The 22,982-nt window shown below is 36.2% G+C and overlaps 2 protein-coding genes and 1 pseudogene across 2 annotated transcripts in view; 1 reads left to right on the forward strand and 2 right to left on the reverse strand.

Moving 5' to 3' along the window:
* The window catches only part of LCT (lactase), a 58,662-nt gene extending 52,996 nt beyond the window's left edge, over nt 1-5,666 (reverse strand). Inside the window, exon 1 of the mRNA XM_077153673.1 lies at nt 3,452-5,666. Coding sequence (XP_077009788.1) covers nt 3,452-4,091 — 640 coding nt within the window. The 5' untranslated portion in view covers nt 4,092-5,666. The remainder of the gene's footprint in view (nt 1-3,451) is intronic.
* Nucleotides 5,667-5,767: 101 nt separating this feature from the next.
* MCM6 (minichromosome maintenance complex component 6) overlaps nt 5,768-22,982 on the reverse strand; it is a 60,537-nt gene continuing 43,322 nt past the window's right edge. Inside the window, exons 14-17 of the mRNA XM_077153674.1 lie at nt 18,503-18,638; nt 17,762-17,917; nt 15,815-15,954; nt 5,768-6,275 (exon numbers count right to left, since the gene is read on the reverse strand). Of these exons, the coding sequence (XP_077009789.1) occupies nt 6,159-6,275; nt 15,815-15,954; nt 17,762-17,917; nt 18,503-18,638 (549 nt within the window). The 3' untranslated portion in view covers nt 5,768-6,158. The remainder of the gene's footprint in view (nt 6,276-15,814; nt 15,955-17,761; nt 17,918-18,502; nt 18,639-22,982) is intronic.
* On the forward strand, nt 19,772-22,103 carry LOC143676777 (dnaJ homolog subfamily C member 25 pseudogene; annotated as a pseudogene).

Genomic DNA, 22,982 nt, shown 5'->3' on the forward strand with positions numbered 1-22,982 from the left:
TACAATGGCAAAAATTTAGAATTCTGACAATTACAAGTGTTGGGGGTGGGCAGGATCAGCAAAAACTCATACATTGCTGTGGCAATTTAAATTGGTGAAGCCAGTAGAAAAACATAGCAACAGTTTTCATAATGCCAAAATTTTGAAAACTCAAATGCTCATAACCAAGAGAATGGACTAATATTACACAGCAGTGAAAAAGAATGAACTACATAGCTGTATTCAACAGCATGGGTAAGTCTTGAAAACATAATTTTGAGTTGAAAAATACAGAAGAGTTCAAAAGCGTAATACTATTTTATAGTGCTCAAAAACCAGCACAATTTAACAATATATTGCTTAAGCACACATGCAACTGTGATAGAAATTACATTTTTATAATTTGGTAATTTATAAAAGTCATGGAAATAACATGAGCTAACTACCAGAATGGCTAAGATAGAAAAGACTGACAATGCCAAATATTGGTGAGGATGTGGGGCCACTGGAAAGCTCATTCACTGCTGGTGGGAGTACGAAATGGCACAACTACTTGGAGAACTGTTGGGACAGTTTCTTTGATCCAGCAATTCTACCTCTAGGTATTTACCCAAGAGAAATGAAAACATGCCCACAAAAAGAAAATAAGAATGTTCAAAGCAGCTTTATTCATGATAATGATTAATGCATCAATAAGCTATGGTACATCCATACAATACTAAGAAATAAAAAGGAATGATATTAATACATGCAACAATATGCATTCATGCGTTTTAAAATTATGTTGAAATGAAAGTAGACAAAAATAGACATACTGCATGATTCCACTTATATCTATGGTGATAGAAATCAGATTAATGGTTGCTTTTGAGATTGGGAATTAATTAGGAAAGGAAATAAGAAAATTTTCTGATGTGATGGTTAGTGTTATTTTTTCATTTTTTATTTTTTTGGCATGGGCAGGTTCTGGGAGTTGAACCTGGGTCTCCGGTATGGCAGGTGAGAATTCTGCCATTGAGCTACCATTGCGCTGCCCAATGTTATATTTTTCTTATAGGGGTTATTTGGGAATATGCATTTGTTAAACTATAAAAAAATTAAGATCTATGCATTTTGCTATCTGTAAATCATACCAGACAAAAAAAAATTATTAGAAAAAATTCAGAACTGCATTTCACTTTTTTTTTTCTTCTTTTTTTTGGGCAGGGGAAGTGGTCTGTATGGTCCAAGAATTGAACCTGGGTCTCCCACATGAAAGGCAGCATTCTACCAATGAACCACCCTTGCACCCAACACATTTATTTCCTAATTGGCAGTAAATGACTCTTTTAATGTCTTTTCTTAAAAAACGTCTGCGTGTGCTTTATTTGCTAAAATACCTACTTCTCTGAAATAAAAAAAAGATATATAACTGTATTTAAAATGTTTGGCCTTGTATCAATACATCATTCTGGGTACCAAAGGGTGAAAAAAGATACGGAACGATCAACAGAATATTTAACACAGTGGTAACATGGGATGGGGGAATGTTGGGATTACAGCCAACAAACATCTCTGTATTTGCTCAACTACTGCCAATAGGGCTTTCCAAAAAATCAACTTTCAAATCCAGCAAATGGCCTGATCACCTACCACTGTATTCCTATCTCACTAACCTCTAGGAACTGGGCTTCTTGCTGCTCTCACTGCAGGGGCTTTACACACTTCCCTTCGCCTGGGAAGATTCTTGTCCAGGTTTTCTTGCTCCTGTCATTCATTCAAATCTGTAAAAATGGTAAGCCCAACTGAAACCCTCCTGACAACACTATCTAAAATGGCTCAAATGACAGGACTGCCCACCCACACAGTAAGGGGCATGTGACTAGGGGCTGCTGCTATCACTATGGGTCCCAGAGCCCTGTGCCTGGGCCTTGGTCTACACACACACACAAAGCTCAAATGGCTCACCATATATCCCTGTTATGGCTTTTTTTTTTTTTTCACACAGGAAAAAATGTTTGGCCCTCTATAATTAAACACATGTAAATTAACACTACAAAGAGATAACAGTTTCAGCTGTCAAATTAGAAATCATAACATTTAAAACTGGTAGTGATGTTAATTTGCCTCAATCATCACATGGCTCTCTCCCCTCGGTGTCCAAATTTCATTTTTTTTGAGTTTTGTTGGGATATATTCACCTACTGTGCAGTCTGCCCAAATGGTTTTTAGTATGGTCACAGAGTTGTGCATTTATCACCAGTCAATTCTGGAACATTTCCATTACTCCAGAAAAAAACTGTATCCCGTAGCAGGTATTTCTCAGTCCCTCCTCTATCTTTCCCTAGCCCTACACCACCACTTATCTAATTCTGTTTCTAAAGATTTATTTATATTTACATTTTATAAACAGAATTACATGATTGAAAAAAATATGGGTAGAGTAGGGTGAGAAGAGCAATTTTATAACTGCTTATGCTATCTCAACTTTTATGGAAAATAATTAAATGACATGATTTAAAGACTTTAGGACTTTAACCCAATCAGTTTAACTTTAGGAATCCAACTGAAGGAATTTATCAGGATGTAGGCAAGGATTTATATACATGAATTTTCATTGCAACATAATAGTGAAAATTAGAATATACTCATATGTAAAAACTTCATAGTCATCTTAACTCATTCATTTTAAACTTCATAATCTACTAATAGGATGGGAAACACTGAAAAATCATACTTTCAAAGCATTTTAAAGAGAATATACTCATAAAATACATTAAGTTTAAAAAGTAGGATATACAGGGCGGGCCACAGTGGCTCAGCAGGCAGAATTCTCGCCTGCCATTCCACAGACATGGGTTTGATTCCTGGTGTCTGCCCATGCAAAAATAAATAAAAAGTAGGATATACAAGTATGCCTATTCTATATACTATATATATATTTACACAGCATACAATAAAAATAAGAATGCTTGTATAGTCGAAACTGGTGTATCTCAGAATGACCTGGTGAATTTATTAAAATCTTACCCATATCTACGAAATCAAAATCTCAAATTACCTTTGAACCAAGATTATGGATGGTTATAATTATGCCTTTATCACCACTTTATCTATGTATTTATCTTCCTAGAATGTAGGCTTCAACTGGAATGAATGAACTGCTCTGTACACGGGGGAGGTAAAGGGAAAAGGAAGGCAGTCTTGTAGCTTTGGAAGAGTCAGGGAAGTAGGACAGTTGACAGGAAAAAGGGCAGAAAGATAACTGGGTGGCTGCAAAAACTAGATGTCTAAGGGATAGTTTGCAAGGGAAACGTTGGTGATACAAACCACCCCTTCCTTTCTCCATCAGGAAATCTTTACTACAATATTAATTTCTCCCTGATGTATAGATGTGACAAGACTATCGAAGGTGAGTGGGAAGAAAGGCTAAGATGAAGGAAGAGGGGTGATGAAGGCTGCTGGTAGGTTGGCAGCCATGGTCAATGCTTACCCTGAGAAGCAAATTTTCCATGGTAGATATTATAGGCTTTCCTATGGGCATCACTGAGGGTCTGGAGACGTGAAGCTCTTGATTCCTGGTGGGGAAGATCCGTAATCACGTCCTCCAGGTCACTAAAAGTGATCCAGATTCCAACAAGGTCCCCAAAATTATGAAAGGCAAATGTGGCATAGTCAGCAAAGAGGTCAGCAAAGACTTCACTTCTCTGGACAGTGCTGGCAGCTAGGGCCCGGTGGTGCAGGACAACCAGGGGCTGAAGCCCTGCAATTGAGAGGGCCTCCAGGAGTCTCCGGTAGCACTGGATAGCTTCCTTGTCTGGATTCTTGGAGCTTCCTGCAGGGAGAAGTTGTGCCCATGGCAGAAATACTTTATAATGAGTAATCTCACTGGCATGAACACTACTGAAGTATTCTGGCAGGGAAGCAGGCAGAGATTGGTGACAAATATAAATGTCCTTATCACCTGCCACAAAACTAGAATCCTGTTTTCCCAGGGGACTGCCCAGCTTGTGGAGCAAGTCATTGGTTAGAGGACCAGCAGCTGAAATGAAATTTCTATCTGTTTCCCAGTCTAATCCCCAGCATAAAAAACTCAGGAGGACAATGAAGACTAAATTCCAAGCCAGGTCCATTTTCAAGAAACCAGCAGGAGGTTTGGGAATCCGTACTTTTCAACTATTGAGGTTGTAAAATAAATGATTAACACTTAATATTTAACTTGCCTGTCTATGATAATGAAATCAGTATATGGTTCACCAGTATAATATTTAGTAATTTAAAAACCATAAGAGATAATATGAAAGCCTCAAACTTCCCACATTTTCCCCCTAAAAAATTTTAAATGTTTACATAAAAAGTCTCACCAAACCTTTATCTTCTTTAAACATAAGTAAACCATGAGCATTTTACAAAAGATTTAGCAAAATAAAAAATATATGTGAAAAACTTGTGAATTTCCCTTCACCTACTCCCTACCTCTCCCCGCTTCCCATCCTTATGGAAATCACTTTCTACAATGTATTCCCTTTCAGTTAGAGCTACCTTTTGTTTGTGTATCCACAGGATAGCTGTCACAATCTTTCTATTTTCTTACTGACAGACATCTGTTGGGGTGTGGTTGAAATGCATTAAATATATAAACCAATTGACAACTTATAATATTCTATACCCAACAAGGAACATGTCATGCTTATTTATTTACTCCTGAATACTGCTTTCTAATGTTCTTCATAGAGATCTCTCTCATACATGCTCCATCGCCAATTCACTCCTGAGTATCATGTGGATGAGGTGTGCGAAAATATAAGCACATTTATTCAGACTTTCCACTAATGACCTCACCTTGCTCTAGAGTCACTTTCAGAAATTTGAGAGAGAAGGATAAATTCAGCAAGTAAAGAAACTTCTTCTTCCTTGGTTTAAAATTATTTGGATAAATATTTGATCAGATTAAAGTTCAAATTTCTATCAGGACTGTTTCTCTTTCAAAGAACCTCCCCATCTCATTTTCCTTATCAAGTAGGGTCAGTGCCTAAGTGGAGAGGACTCTTTTGCTGTCTTCTGGATCTTCCCTGGAATGTCTTTCATCTTGCCTGCTACTAAACAATCTACCAGGTGACCAGGCCTGATGTTTGTGTTATGCTCCCAGGCTCCAACCCTTCTGCAGTAAGACTGAGGTCCTGTACTCCCAGGTTTCCTCAACCCAATGTCAAGGCCTCTCCTATGCTACCTCACTATTGAGGAAGACATTTTTGACAGCAGTTTATACCCTCCACCTGTTGTGTAATTTCGCTATCCATTTCCAGCCCTGATTGTTTTTAAAATGGTCTTTAATATGAATCAGAGGAAAATGAAAACTATGTACACTCACATATCACATACAAATGCATTTCAGAATGCCATCTGTTGCTGAAAGCTACACTAGCAGAAACTGCTACATCATGAACACATAGATTGTAGCTAAGCTTCTGGAACTCTTAGTATCATAAACAGTAATAATTTTCCTGGAAGAAAGCCATAAAAGTTGGGAACAGCACGCAATAAAGAAAATGACATATTTCTCTAAAAAAGCTGTTGGAAAACAATTTTGAGAAATTACTCTTAGGGCACAAAAGTTGGAGTAATGGAAAAAAGGGTCTAAACTTTTTGTTTTTTAAAACACTTAAAAACAAAAAGAAAAAACAAAGTAAACTTGAAAAGTCATCTTGAGCGCCGCTTAGACTTCATACTTACCAAAATGCCATACTTTGATCCTTCACCCCAGATTAAAAAAGGGTCAAAGTAATAATCAGAAGAGTACAAACCAACAATCAGAACAAGTAATTTTATTTTGATGAATAAGAGTAGTAGTTACCAAGTGAAAAAAGTAAGATACCACATACCACAAAAAAAATAGAGTTTTTCCTAAACATGAAGACAAAGGTCTTAGCTACCAAAATTCCCTGTTAATTGGGTCCCAATGTCATTTGGACAAGGATCACCCTTAAGAATAAGTGATAAAGCCTGTACTGGTATAAAAGTTTATGACAGGAATGTGACAAGCGGATCTTCAACCTGGTTTTGTTTATCAAAATAAATCTTCCTGAAGTCTCTCCCCCAGAAAAATTCCGCTCACTACAGAGCCCACTTCAGGCTCCAGTAGTCCTTCTGCTGTTCACCATTCCCCAGTTTTTCAGCTTTGGTCAGTTACATGCAATATCTCAATCTTCAAGTAAGTAGTTAGGGTTAACTACCAAGTAGGGATCTTCTTCATAGCTCTCACTTCCATCTATGGAGCCTTTCAATCCAGCTTGGGTGAGCTCAATTAGAACATGATCCTGTGAAACACAAACAATTTGTCCTCAGGACTCCCAACAGTATTATAAAAATGCCCAGATTTACAAGAATGTTGCAACTGACATCTTATTTCATTTCCCTTAAGAAACTCCTAGAAAAATAACTATACTTTAAAATTATTATCAATATTCTGTTAAAACCTTCTTCCCATTTGGATGCTGACCTTGTCAAACCATAAACCCTTTTTGAAAAATTAAGAAATGTTAGCGCATAAACACTGATTTTAATACATTCACTGGCACATTATATCAAGTGCTATAAGTATAATTTTGAAAAGACTAGGAAGTAACAATTGAATTTTTAAGACTGCAAAATCCCCTGATATTTAAGTCTGTTTAACTTCTCTCAATATTATTCGTTAATTTTTAATTGCTAAGCCACTGAACTCTTTTATAAACTATTCAATTCTACCTTAATTTGAAATAGAATCTAGAAATAATTCACCTGGAAAACTTATTGCATTGAGCTAACAAAAAAAGCAGAACATGCCATCTGGCTTAAAATCTTGACTGTAATTTTCAAGCCTATAGTATACCTATAAGTCAGTCTAAAATTTCTAAAAATAAGGACTCCTAATCAAGCACAAATAAAGGAAATCAGGAAATACTGACTTGATCCTAAGGTTACAAAACTACATGGCATAAGCGCAAACCCTGCTAAGAGGAAGTTGACATTTTCAAGCACCCACTCTAAGTAATAACACCTTCACAAAAGTACATCTAATCAGCTCAGTACAAGCTCTCTGGTCTTTTGTGGCAAGTTAGCTCAGACGTGACACAAACGTTTTTGGGAAATACAATCCCAAATACAAAATTCGGGAAATACAATCCCGAATTTAGGCCAGTTAGCTTTATGATGTATTCCATAGTTTCAAGGTGGTTTTCTTGTATGGGCCACTTATTTTCCACTGATCTGAAAGGGAGGGAAGGGCTGGAGCAAGCACATTTCCCATTCCTAGAAAGACAACTCTGAGCATGTATCACCTCAATTAAGCTTTACTTTCAAATATATTATTTATTAAGTAGTTATCTTAAGCATCTGTTTTCTACCTCCCTAACCCCAAAACACACTCCTTTAATCATACACTGATATACCCCCATAGATAAACAGTTTTTCAGATGGCACAATCCTGATATGTGACATCTACAATATTTCCATAGTGAACACTGTGGAATAAAGTGGCATAATGGTTGAATCTGTGCCATTTGAGTAGGAAGGTTCAATCATTCATCAAACCCTTGATCCTTCTGTGTAACAGATACCACAGTAGGTCATTAGGATTCAGTGGTTAACAAAATAAGGTCCCTACCCTCACAAAGCTTGCATTCTAATAAGGAGACAAACTAGACACCTAAATGAACAATATACTAACAGGCAGTAATATGCATTATGAAGAAAAACAACAGGTTAAGGGGATGGCAGAAGAGCAGGCTACTATCTCAGACAGGCTAAGCAAGAAAATTCTCTTTGAGGAGGCAATGTTTAATAGACACCAGAACGAAGGATATCTGGGGAAAGAGAACGGACTTCTGCAGGTGCAAAAGTGTTCATGCTTATTGTGTCTAGGAAAGAGCAACAAGCCAGTCACTGGGGTGAAATAGGCAAGGGGAAGAGCGATATGATGGAAAGAGATACACAAGTGCTAGATTATGTAGGGTTCTGGATGCCATGGTAAGGAGAATGAATTTTATTCTACATATGAAGGGAAGTATTGGAAGGTAATAAAACAATTTGATCTACGTTTTTAAAAGATCTACTTGGCTGCTGAACAGAAAGCAAACAGAAAAAAGGACAGTGTTTTTATTCTCCCTGTTTTACAACCAATAATTGTATATACCCCAATGATTCAAAATAAAGGTGGTTGAGAAGAAAAGGGAAAATACAAAATACACACATACACACTGAGGGCAGGGCGCACATGACTTGCTAATGAAGAGGGGAAAGTGAAATCAAGGAAACAAGGATGATCCCAAGGTGCCTGACCAATAGCAACAGAGCAAATGAGAACATGACAGGGGTAGGGGTGGAAGGTGACTGCTTCTTAATGAATACATCTTGAGATGCCTATTAGTTTGCAAGTAAAGATTGACTGTATACACCTGGAGTTTAGAGGAGAGAGATGAGAGCTGAGGGTACAAATTTGGGGGTCATCAGCGACAGGTTTAAATTCATAAAATCAAATAAGATCATTTAAGTAATGAGTGTACACAGAAAAGAGGTCTGAGGACTGAGCACAGTACATATTTAAGAAGTGAGAAGAGAAAGATTCAGAAAAAGACACTAAGAAGAACAGCCATTTAGGGCAATAAATTTCCCTCTTAGCACTGCCTTTGCTGTATCCCGTAAGTTTTGATATGTTGTATTTTCATTTTTATTTGCCTCAAGATATTTACTGATTTCTCTTGTAATTTCTTCCTTGGCCCACTGGTTGTTTAAGAGTGTGTTGTTGAGCCTCCACGTATTTGTGAATTTTCTGGTGCTTTGCCTATTATTGATTTCCAACTTCATTCCCTTATGATCTGAGAAAGTGTTTTGTATGATTTCAATCTTTTTAAATTTGTTGAGACTTGCTTTGTGACCCAGCATATGGTCTATCTTTGTGAATGATTCATGAGCACTTGAGAAAAAGGTGTATACTGCTGTTGTGCGGTATAATGTCCTATAAATGTCTGTTAAGTCTAGCTCATTTATTGTAATATTCAAATTCTCTGTTTCTTTATTGATCCTCTGTCTAGATGTTCTGTCCATTGAGGAGAGTGGGGAATTGAAGTCTCAAAATATTATGATAGATGTGTCTATTTCCCTTTTCAGTGTTTGCCTCATGTATTTTGGGGCATTCTGATTCGGTGGATGAATATTTATGATTGTTATGTCTTCATGTTGAATTGTTCCTTTTATTGGTACACAGTATCCTTCTTTGCCTCTTTTAACTGTTTTACATTTGAAGTCTAATTTGTTGGATATTAGTATAGCTACTCCTGCTCTTTTCTGGTTGTTATTTGCATGAAATATCTTTTTTTTTTTTTTTAATTAACGGAAAAAAAAAAGTTAACACAACATTTAGAAATCATACCATTCTACATATGCAATCAGTAATTCTTAACATCATCACATAGATGCATGATCATCGTTTCTTAGTACATTTGCATCGGTTTAGAGGAACTAGCAATACAACAGAAAAAGATATAGAATGTTAATATAGAGAAAAGAAATAAAAGTAGTAATAATAGAAAAAAAAAAAAAAAAAAAAACCCTATAGCTCAGATGCAGCTCCATTCAGTGTTTTAACATGATTACTTTACAATTAGGTATTATTGTGCTGTCCATTTTTGAGTTTTTGTATCTAGTCCTGTTGCACAGTCTGTATCTCTTCAGCTCCAATTACCCATTATCTTACCCTGTTTCTAACTCCTGCTGGACTCTGTTACCAATGACATGCATGAAATATCTTTTCCCAACCTTTCACTTTCAACCTGTTTATCTTTGGGTCTAAGATGTGTTTCCTGTAGACAGCATATTGAAGGATCCCGTTTTCTAATCCATTCTGCCAGTCTATGTCTTTTCATTGGGGAGTTCAATCCATTAACATTTAGTGTTATTACTGTTTGGGTAGTACTTTCCTCTACCATTTTGCCTTTTGTATTTTATATGTCATATCTAATTTTCCTTCTTTCTACACTCTTCTCCATACCTCTCTCTTCGGTCTTTTCGTATCTGTCTCTAGTGCTCCCTTTAGTATTTCTTGCACAACTGGTCTCTTGGTCACAAATTCTCTCAGTGATTTTTTGTCTGAAAATGTTTTAATTTCTCCCTCATTTTTGAAGGACAATTTTGCTGGGTATAGGATTCTTGGTTGGCAGTTTTTCTCTTTTAGTAATTTAAATATATCATCCCAATGTCTTCTCGCCTCCATGGTTTCTGCTGAGAAATCTACACATAGTCTTATTGGGTTACCCTTGTATGTGATGGATTTCTTTTCTCTTGCTGCTTTCAAGATTCTCTCTTTCTCTTTGATTTCTGACATTCTGAATAGTAAGTGTCTTGGAGAACATCTATTTGGATCTATTCTCTTTGGGGTACGCTGCTCTTCTTGGATCTGCTAATTTTAGGTCTTTCATAAGAGTTGGGAAATTTTCAGTGATAATTTCTTCCATTAGTTTTTCTGCTCCTTTTCCCTTCTCTTCTCCTTCCGGAACACCCACAACACATATATTTGTGCGCTTCATATGGGCAAAAATACAGGAATTAACTGCCCACTTGGAAGAACTGGAGAAAGAATAGCAACTAACCCCAAAGCAAGCAAAAGGAAAGAAATAACAAAGATTAGAGCAGAAATAAATGAAATTGAGAACATGAAAACAATTGAGAAAATCAATAAAACCAGAAGTTGGTTCTATGAGAAAATCAATAAGATTGATGGGCCCTTAGCAAGACTGACAAAAAGAAGAAGAGAGCAGATATAATAAATAAGATCAGAAATGGAAGAGGAGACATAACCACTGACCCAACAGAAATAAAGGAGGTAATAACAGGATACTATGAACAACTTTATGCCAATAAATACAACAATGTAGATGAAATGGACAACTCCCTAGAAAGGCATAAACAACCAACTTTGACTCAAGAAGAAATAGATGACCTCAACAAACCAATCACAAGTAAAGAAATTGAATCAGTCATTAAAAAACTTCCCAAAAAGAAAAGTCCAGGACCAGACGGCTTCACATGTGAATTCTACCAAACATTCCAGAAAGAATTAGTACCAATCCTGCTCAAACTCTTCAAAAATACTGAAGTGGAGGGAAGGCTACCTAATTCATTCTATGAAGCCAACATCACCCTCATACCAAAGCCAGGCAAAGATATTACAAAAAAAGAAAACTACAGATCAATCTCTCTAATGAATATAGATGCAAAAATCCTCAACAAAATTCTAGCAAATCAAATCCAGCAACACATTAAAAGAATTATACATCATGACCAAGTAGGATTCATCCCAGGTATGCAAGGATGGTTCAACATAAGAAAACCAATTAATGTAATACACCGTATCAACAAATCAAAGCAGAAAAATCACATGATCATCTCAATTGATGCAGAGAAGGCCTTTGACAAAATTCAACATCCTTTCCTGTTGAAAACACTTCAAAGGATAGGAATACAAGGGAATTTCCTTAAAATGATAAAGGGAATATATGAAAAACCCACAGCTAATATTGTCCTCAATGGGGAAAAACTGAAAACTTTCCCCCTAAGATCAGGAACAAGACAAGGATGTCCACTATCACCACTGTTATTCAACATTGTGTTGGAAGTTCTAGCCAGAGCAATTAGACAAGACAGAGAAATACAAGGCATCAAAATTGGAAAGGAAGAAGTAAAACTATCACTGTTTCCAGATGATATGATACTATACGTCGAAAACCCTGAAAAATCCACAGCAAAACTACTAGAGCTAATAAACAAGTACAGGAAAGTGGCAGGGTACAAGATCAACATTCAAAAATCTGTAGTGTTTCTATACACTAGTAATCAACAATCTGAGGGGGAAATCAAGAAAAGAATTCCATTTACAATTGCAACTAAAAGAATAAAATACCTAGGAATATATTTAACTAAAGAGACAAAAGACCTATACAAAGAAAACTACAAAAAACTGTTAAAAGAAATCACAGAAGACCTAAATAGATGGAAGGGCATACCGTGTTCATGGATTGGAAGTCTAAATACAGTTAAGATATCAATTCTACCTAAATTGATTTACAGATTCAACGCAATACCAATCAAAATCTCAACAACTTACTTTTCAGAAATAGAAAAAGCAATAAGGGTGCAGCAGGGTGCCCTGAATTGTTAAAAGTATCTTGAGGAAAAAAAACGAAGCTGGAGGTCTCACGCTGCCGGACTTTAAGGCATATTATGAAGCCACATTGGTCAAAACAGCATGGTACTGGCATAAAGATAGATATATCGACCAATGGAATCGAAGAGAGTGTTCAGATGTAGACCCTCTCATCTATGGACAACTGATCTTTGATAAAGCAGTCAAGACAACTCACCTGGGACAGAACAGTCTCTTCAATAAATGGTGCCTAGAGAACTGGATATACATATGCAAAAGAATGAAAGAGGACCCGTATCTCACACCCTATACGAAAGTTAACTCAAAATGGATCAAAGATCTAAACATCAGGTCTAAAACCATAAAACAGTTAGAGGAAAATGTAGGGAAATATCTTATAAATCTTATAATTGGAGGTGATTTTATAGACCTTACACCTAAAGCAAGAGCACTGAAGAAAGAAATAAATAAATGGGAGCTCCTCAAAATTAAACACTTTTGTGCATCAAAGAACTTCATCAACAAAGTAAAAAGACAGCCTACACAATGGGAGACAATATTTGGAAACGACATATCAGTTAAAGGTCTAGTATCCAGAATTTATAAAGAGATTGTTCAACTCAACAACAAAAAGACAGCCAATCCAATTACAAAATGGGAAAAAGACTTGAACAGACACTTCTCAGAAGAGGAAATACAAATGGCCAAAAGGCACATGAAGAGATGCTCAACGTCCCTGGCCATTAGAGAAATGCAAATCAAAACCACAATGAGATATCATCTCACACCCACCAGAATGGCCATTATCAACAAAACAGAAAATGACAAGTGCTAGAGAGGATGTGGAGAAAGAGGCACACTTATTCACTGCTGGTGGGAATGTCAAATGGTACAACCACTGTGGAAGGCAGTTTGGCGGTTCCTCAAAAAGCTGAATACAGAATTGCCGTATGACCCAGCAATACCATTGCTAGGTATCTACTCAGAGGACATAAGGGCAAAGACACAAATAAACATTTGCACACCAATGTTTATAGCAGCATTATTTACAATTGCAAGGAGATGGAAACAGCCAAAATGTCCATCAACAGACGAATGGCTAAACAAACTGTGGCATATACACACAATGGAATATTATGCAGCTTTAAGACAGAATAAACCTATGAAGCATGTAACAACATCGATAGACCTTGAGAAGATTATGCTGAGTGAGACTAGCCAAAAACTAAAGGACAAATACTGTACGGGCTCATTGATATGAACTGACATTGGTGAATAAACTTGGAATATGTTGTTCGTAACAGAGACCATCAGGAGATAGAAATAGGGTAAGATATTGGGTAATTGGAGCTGAAGGGATACAGACCATGCAACAGGACTGGATATAAAAACTCAGAAATGGACAGCATAATACTACCTAACTGTAATATAATTATGTTAATACACTGAATGAAGCTGCATGTGAGAATAATAGAGGGAGGAGGGCTGGGAACATAAATGAAATCAGAAAGATAGACTATAAAGATTGAGATGGTATAATCTAGGAATGCCTAGAGTGTATAATAATAGTGAAATGTACAAGGTACAATTTAAAAAATGTTTTTGCATGAGGAAGAACAAAGGAATGTCATTATTGCAGGGTACTGAAAATAGATGGTAATTAATACTTTAAAACATCACCTTCTGTGTGAGACTAAAGCAAAAAATGTTTATTAGTTACAAAATTAATATTTTGACTAGTGCATTTCCTAATATAACTTATGCAGATAGTTTGATTGAACGCCATAAGTACTTGTAATCTCAGGTAGGACATGAGATTTTGTTGGTTTGCCCAGAGTGATGCCCCGATGAATCCCAGAGTGATTCGATCAGTGAGTGGAAAAGTATCTGCAAAGCACCCTTCGGGGAGTGGTGAGAACGTGGAGAAATTCAACTTCCCCAAGTTGAATTCTTGATATTCTCACAAGTAGTGTGGACAACCAAAGCTATAAGCAGAGCCCCCAGTCTTGGGGTTTGTTCATATGAAACTTAACCCCGCCAAGGATAGTTCAAGCCTACTTAAAATTTAGGCCTAAGAGTCACCCCCAAGAGAGCCTCTTTTGTTGCTCAGATGTGGCCCCTCTCTCCAGCCAACACAATGAGCAGTCTTACCACCCTACCACTCTCTACATGGGACATGACTTCCAGGGGTGTGGACCTTCCTGGCAACGTGGGACAGAGATCTTGGAATGAGCGGAGACTCAGCATCAAGGGATTGAGAAAACCTTGTCAACCAAAAGGGGGAAGAGTGAAATGAGACAAAGTGTCAATGGCTGAGAGATTCCAAACAGAGTCGAGAGGTTATCCTGTAGGTTATTCTTATTCATTAAATAGATATCACCTTATTAGTCTAGATGTGATGAAGAAGCTAGAGGTAACTGCCTGAAAATGTAGGGCTGTGTTCCAGTAGCCATGTTTCTTGAAGATGACTGTATAATGATATAGCTTTCACAATGTAACTGTGTGATTGTGAAAACCTTGTGTCTGATGCTCCTTTTACCTACCTTGTCAAAAAAGGAGTGGAACATATGGAATAAAAATAAATAATAGGGGGAACAAATGCTAAAATAAATTTAGTTTAAATGCTAGTGATCAATGAAAGCAAGGGGTAAGGGGTATGGTAGGTATAATCTTTTTTTTTTTCTTTCTTTCCTGTGTTCGTTTTGTTTCTTTTTCTATTGTCTTTTTATTTCTTTTTCTGAATAATGCAAATGTTCTAAGAAATGATGAATATGCAACTAAGTGATGATATTGTGAATTCCTGATTATGTATGTTGTTTTATTTTGTTTCTTTATTTTTTTAATTAATAAATAAATTTTTAAAATATTAAAAAGAAAAAAAAAAAGAACAGCCAGTAAGACAGTAAAAAGCCCAGGAGAACATGGTGACTCAGAAGCGGAGTAAAGAAAATATTTCTAGGTGCGATCAGTTGACAGATGCTGCCAACAGATATAGAACTGAGAAGGTACAACTGTAACAGAGTTAAACAGAGTTGACAGGATTTGAGAGGAGAGGAAAAGGAGATTTTAAGTACAGACAAGTCTTTTTAGGAATTATGCTAGAAGGGGAGATAAAGAACTGAGGTGTTGGCTATACGGGAGTAGAATCAGGATTCTCCACACATTTTTTTTTTTGGTATGCTGTATGGTTGGGGTCACATTTCATTCTTTTTTCCATGTGACTATCCCAATATTGTAGCACCATTTGTTGACTTTTGGGGGGGAAATACACAGGCTGGGAACCTCCATACACTTTTATGCTGATAGGAATTATCGAGCAAAGAGCAGATGAGATGACATGTGATGTAGAAGAGGGTATAAGCCAGAGGACGCTTGGAAGTTTAGGTATGGCAAAGAGCATATGCGGCTTATGAGGAATAGAGTGGAAAGCAAAGGTTAAAAATACCCGAACAGTAAGACCCGTTATCCTCCTTCCCAGATTTAATGTAAGTTATGCTCATTTTAGCAGAGGAAATATGTCACTGACTTGCTCTTTATTTTCCCAATTTTACAACCAATAATTCTATAAGACCCCAATGATTCAAAATAAATGAGCCTCAAGAAACAGTTCACTAAGGACCCTAAAGCCATGAATTCTCTCCCTCATTAAAATTTGAGCAAGTACAGTTCTGTACATACATAATGTGTGAGCCGATGAATGACTTTCTCTATGATTCTCTTTTTATTTATAAGTTCCTCTTCAGAGTCTATTTCTGATTCGATTTCTTTCAAGTACCAGTTAACAAGCTCACTTCTCTTTAATGCAGATTCATCCTCTTCTGCAACAAAAAATACATTTTAAAAGGATTAAATTATTTCTCTAGCAAATTGTTTTGTATGCTTGACACTTGCATACACAAGATAATGTACAGATTAGATAATCATCAACCTATAAGAAATTTATCTGTTGAAATAAGGTTTGCAATGTTCCAGCATAAGCCTCAAATAACTTATCATATAACTTTATATTAAAGTATGCCATACTTTATCCTGAAGAAAAAAAAATCTAATGAAACAGAGAAAATAAGCAACAAATTTCTTACGACTACTAACATTTCAAAGCGCTGAGGCTTTCCTGCCTGTTCTTATATTTCATCACATATAAGAATGTTTGTCAAGACCAAGTGAAAGCATAAATTAGGAATGAAGCAATGCAAAGAAAAAACATTATTTAAAAAAAAAAAACACGTAATTTTTTCTCTTTGGAAGTGGGAAGACTGCAATTAAATCAATTGAGAAGTGAAATTCAAAGGGTGTTCACTCAAAAAGTTACCAATTTATTGTAGCAAGGTTTGCCAATACCAAATAAATTCTCTGCTTCCCCAAATTCCAAGGTAAAGCTATAACACGAAAAGTTGGGACCCACAAAATAATGTAATGGTTACAGAAATAAAGTATAATAAAAGAAAACTTCACATGGTCTTGATTCTAAAAATCGCTAATAAAATTGTAAAATCAAAGCAGGAAAATTCTAGTTTTATTGGTGGCGATGGTTTGAAAAGCTTTATTACGGCTGTACTGAAATTTCAGTGGTTTGTCCAAATGCTCTTAGATAAGTGAGCTCCTTGGTTTAAAGCTCTTCTCCTATATTAGAAAACAGCTGTGTACTTGAGGACTAAGAATTAATAGCTCACTTGGCCAGGTCAGCAGTACTTTTTAATTATTTTTTAAGAAGACAGTACAACTGATGTATGGAATGCAGACAGTATTTGATGCTACTCATATTTTTGCCCCATCAGTTGTACACCAAGTCTAAAACACAGCTGCACAAGGGGCAGAGAATAATAAGTCATGTAAACAGAATAAAAGAACATGTAACATGCCCCACACCCCTGCCCCGATTCTCTTTATGTGAGAAGGGAAAAGAGTATAACCTGACATCTGACCTAGCAGACTCTGTTACCTTCTGTTCTCTGGCTAGTCGACAGTCCATAGGGGACCAAGGGCAAAACTACAGGACTCAAAACTTCAGTAAGCTAGGACAGTCTCCAGGGCTCTCTCTCTCCACAGATCAGACACCATGAGAATAGAATATACCCAGAAGTCAGCATGTTGAGTCATACTTGGGACGTTTTTAGCCATCAGTATGTTTAAGGACATTTAATCATTTCGTTCGGCTTTGAGGCTAACTATAGGTTGATAAAAACTGAAATAGCACGGTAAGGTATGTGCCCTAGTGTCTAGATACAATACAATACCTAAGGAGAGGTGACGATTTTATTCTATTTACCTCTGTTTGAAGCAAATAAGTGTAAGCGGCAGTAATTTTGCTTTGTTAAAACACTTAAGTTCTTCTTTTTGATGTTACTGGATCTGAAACTCTACTTCAAAAATATTATTAATCTAGTTCAAGGATGTAAACAAAAATGAGTGATAAATCTTTTTCTCACATTATAATTGTGTAGAAATCTCCAGACTAGCAAGTATGCAGATAATCTGTACATTTTCTTTGCTAAAATGAACTTCTCTAATAGTTTATAATCACTTTGGACAGAACAATTACAAACACTGGCAATCAAAAGTGGTTTATACAAATACAGTTTATGTAAATGACTGATCATGTAAGCAGTACAGGCATAGTCTCACCTTCTTCCATCTTCCTGAGGTGAAGCACAATGAGGTTAGAGATCCGGCAGTACTCAGAGAAACCCAGTTTTAATGAAGCTTTGGGAACAGAATTTTGGTTTATGTCTTCACTGGGGCCATTGATTCCATTCACTGGAGCAGGACTGTCAGCATAACCTAAGTGAAAAATAAATCATCTTGTTTTTGTACCTCCAACATTAGCCCATCAAGTGTTTATAAATATGCTACTTATACTCTAATACTAATTTCAAAACAAACATGTAGCTATTCACAATATTTATAATGTCACAAGCAAATTATAAGCAAATTTGTAAGCACTTCTAGTAAAGCCAAAGTAATATGGAAGGAATGAGAAGGATGGGAAACATAGATTTCAAGTTCCAAATATGAATTTGCAATATTATGTATAAAATAAAAACATCCTGGTAATTAATTATACTAATGTAATTGAAAATATTTTAAATTCAAAAGCAAAATAACAATACAAATAAGGGTGGAAGTTGGGATAGTCCACCACCTATCATCATTTCACTATTTCTTTTTAGTATTTCTTGCATATATATATATACTTTATATCAAGTATTCATTTGTACTTGTAAAACGTTAATACAATTTAATATCCAATCTTCCCCTTATGCTACACAGACTCCATAATTATCAGTAAGTATACCTGTATCAAGAACATTTGAGAGAACTTTTTGGTCTCTAACTCCACAACAGTCATAAAAACAAACATCTCACCATTGATACCACCTGGGCCACCATCAATCTCCATCTGGGTCTCTTCCTCTTGCTCGAGATTGACATCAGGAGTTTCCACGCGGATGATTGATTTATTCAGTAACCGGAAAGCTTCCTTCACATGTTTAGGTTGGACCTAAACCAATCAAGATGATGTAAGTTAGTCTTCTTGATATACCAAACAGATTTTCTCCAATGTCCCTCCCTACCTCCATTTCTCTTGCTCATTTTCACATACATACACAAAATATAAGATAGTGCCACATTCAACAGAATGGTAAAAATAACAGACAATGCCAAATGCTGGCAAGAATACAAAACAACTCTCATTTACTGCTGGTGGGACTATAACCTGATAGGACTACTTGGAAAACTGCTCGACAGTATCTACCAAACTGAACATATGCACCACCTATGACCCAACAATTCTCCTCCTGGGTATATACCCAAGAGAAATGTGAACATATAAGTTTTGATAATGTGGGGGAAGTTGGAGGGTTGGATGACTTGGAGAATGCTAAGGCAGATCAGAAGAACATTGTGATTCTCCCCTCTGGAGAGTGATCACAAGTCAACCAAAAGCAAATCACCACACTATACATGACCAAGAATAAGTGGGCCTGTGCGCTGGGTACCGGAGACCTCCACACAGCACTATGTACCCTATGATGAAAGCTGGAGGGGGAGATATATTCCCTGCACATCACTATGAAAGATCCTCATTATCATTCACAAGTACCTGCCAGATGGGAACTATAAAGACCGGAGACTGTACAAGCTTATCATCACTAAGCTGGAGGCATTTTCCTGACCTTGACCCATCTTCAATTTCTATTCTCACATTCTTTTATACCTATAAATAATATTTAACCTTTCAACAAAGTATCAAAATTGAAAGAGATTAAGTCATTCCCAGACAAAATCTGAGAGAGCTCACCACTACACCAGCCCCAAAAGATTCTAAAGAAGAGTTCTGAAGGTTGAAAGTAAAGGACCACAGACAATAAATCAAAGCCACGTGAAGAAATAACAATATCCAGTGAGGGTAACAGCATGGATAAATATAAATGCCAGTACTATTATATTTTTGGTTTGTAACTCTATTGTTTACTCCCTACAGGATCTAAAAGGCAAATGCATAAAATGTATGAGAAATTTATCACAAGGACTACATAAATGTGGGTGAATAGAAGGGTATAGGAGCATAATCTGTGTATACTATTGACGTTAAGTTAGAATCAAAGCAAATGATATTGTTAAAGATTTAGGATGGTAAATTTAAGTCCCAAAGTAACTACAAAGAAAATATAGGAGAAAATACAAGTTCACAGAGACAGAAATTAAGAGTACAGGTTGCCAGAGGGAATGGGGAGTTAATCTAATATGGGTATAAGGTTTCTATTTGGGGAAATGGTAAAGTTTTAATAACGGAAGGTGATAAGGGTATAGAAATATTGTGAATGTGATTAATCCCATTGAATGATATTCTTGGGAGTGGTTGAGATAGGAAAGCTTATGTTGTATTTATGTTCCCACAATTAAAGGAAAAAAAAAAAAGAGCAACTAAATAGATAATGATCTGGATGGGATTGAGCAAGCGAGGAGAAAAGGCTCAAAGGAACATTATTAAGACATAAGAAAAAATTCAAATATACATTTGCATATTTTATCTCAATGTTTAATATCTTGAATTTGATAACTACACTTAACATGGCTACATAAGTGAATATCCTTGTTTTTAGAAAATGTACATGACAGTATTAAGGGCTCTAAAAGCATGATGTATACAGCCTAAACCCAAGTGTTCAGAAATGGTTTGATAAGAAAGACAGACAGATATGGCAAATGTGGCAAAATGTTAAAACTGTTTGACTGTATTTATTAAATAGGTATCTGTGGGGAGAGGCAGGAGTTATACTGGAGTTCTCTGTAACTGCCCTGTAAGTTTGAACGTATTTCAAAATATAGTTAAAACACAAAACTGATAGTGGTAGAAGTCAGAACAATGTTTATCCTTAAAGGAGGAAAGTAATAACTATAAGAAAAACAAGGAGAGACTTTGAGATGGGTACTTGGTAATATTCCATTTCATGATTTGAATGTGGATTACACAAGTATGCTCATGGCTATTAACTGAGCTGTACACCTGTGATTCATATGTGACTCTGTTGGTTTTACATCACCAAAAATTTTACTCAAATGAAAAATGACATTTCTATATTTTTTGTAAAAATAAAAAAAAGCTTTAAGTGTTTTCATAAATAACCAACAGTCTCTAATCTACAACTTGGTTAATCAACTGAGCTCTATAACACAGATAAACCCAGCAGAACATCTGTTTTGTTTTTTTTTTTAATAAAAACTCAAACACAAGAGGTGTTTATTTCTGTATCAAATAATAGTCTAAGGTGGGTGTTCCAAATCAGCAGGCAGGGATGGGTAGAGGTTTCTCCTTCATGCTGCTAATTAGAGACTGAGGCTGCTGATGGTTCTGCCATCTTCATCATGAAGTTACCATGGTTATCTGGAGGATTATCAACCCAGTCATCTAGAAGTAGAAAAGAGCTTGGGGGAGCAGAGAGGGAATTCTCTATGGTTCAGGCCATTAAGATTATTTAATTTTTTCAATCCTTAGTTTTTTCATCTGTGAAACAGAACTGATATGACCAATTTCAGTGTTAAATGGAGAATGCATGTGAAAATTCTGGGTAAACAGTAGTTGTTTCATAAAAATTCTTTTTCTTCTTATACTTATTTAAGGATCTTAAATAAGAGGGGCCAGCCTCTCCAGAACATCAACTAGTTCTGAGCCAAGGGTCCTGGGCTCAGTAAGCTGAGGAGATCTTCCTGCTCATGGTGATCACCTATGAGACTCTCAAAAAAACATGAAAAGATTATGACTACATGCTGGATCACCCAGAAGGGTTCCACAGCCATCACTACTACTACCATAGCAGGCACTTAGCTCTGAAAGTGGATGTGAAAATTGTGACTTGGATCAGTGTATCTGCTAGTTCAGTGTTTCAGCTGGTAGAATAGCTGTAATAAGGTAATCAACTACCCAACCATCGTGCTCAAATACCATATGCAAAGTATGGAAATCACCAAACAAGGGACTGTTCAAAAAAGCCAAAGAAAAAGATAGAAACAAAAAGTCCAGCAAGAAAATTCATGAGAAGGAGGAGAACATCATAAAGAACATTATGGAAAGTAAAACCGATATAAACAGAAGCCATCAAAACCCCCAAATTTGTGATCTCCTGTTTCAAACTTCCCCTTAGCAATTTTCCAACTGTGATACACAGTCTGCAGATTATGTAATTTATGGGTCTATAATTTTAACATTAAAGGCAAAGAATATGGGGAGGAAGAGAGACTGTGCATCATATGTAAATTTACGAAGATGTCAGAGTTTCAGTTTGATAGTATAGAAGATCAACAGAAAGAAACTTTTCTTAGACAGGAGATCTGGATAAAGGAGAACAAACAAGAGCACCAGGAAGAACTAAAGAAAAAATTGGGAAATGACTCTACGTGGAAGAGATACAGGAGATGGATGAAGAATGAAGGGCCTGGATAGTTAATGTTTATGGATAACTGAAGAATGCTAGAATGCTACTATGTCAAACTTGAACTGTGATATTATTAACATAATTGAATTATTTAAAAATATATCAACTGCTCCTGGGTTGATATTCTCCTGTGTAGAATTTTTTAATAAGGTGGATTGTAAATGTTTGGAAATGGATAGAGGTGATGGTAGCATATGATTTTGAGTGTATTTCAAGTGCTTCCTAGAGTATTTTATTAAACAGAATATTAACAATGTAATTAAAAAATGGACAAAAGACTTCAATACTCATTTTTTTCCAAAGAGGTTATATAAATGGCTAAAAAGCACATTAAAAGATGCTCAACATTGCTAGATATTATGGAAATGTAAATCAAAACCATCATGAGACATCATTTCACACCTACTAGAATGGCCACTAATAAACAAACAGAAAACCCTAAGGGTTGGAGAGGATATGGAGATATTGGAACACTCACTCACTGCTGGGGGAATGTAAATTGGTACAGCCAGTGTGGAAGATAGTTTGGCGGTTCCTTAAGAAGCTGAGAATACAACTGCCATATGATCCAGCAATCCCACTACTAGCTAGATACTCAAAAGAATGGAAAGCAGGGATGCAAACAGACATTTGCAAAGTAATGTTCACAGAAGCATTCATAATTACTAAAATATGGAAATAACCCAAGTGCCCATCAATTGTTTAATGGATAAACAAAATACAGTATATACATTCAATGAAATATTATCCAACTGTAAGGAGAAGTGAAATCCTGGTACGTGTGACAACATGGATGAACCTTGAGAACATTATGTTGAGTGAAATAAGCTAGACACAAAAGGACAAGTATCCTATGATCTCATTAACATGAACTAAATATAATGAACAAACTCATAGAGTTAGTATCT

The sequence above is a fragment of the Tamandua tetradactyla genome, chromosome 3, assembly GCF_023851605.1.
Source record: "Tamandua tetradactyla isolate mTamTet1 chromosome 3, mTamTet1.pri, whole genome shotgun sequence".
Taxonomy (NCBI): domain Eukaryota; kingdom Metazoa; phylum Chordata; class Mammalia; order Pilosa; family Myrmecophagidae; genus Tamandua; species Tamandua tetradactyla.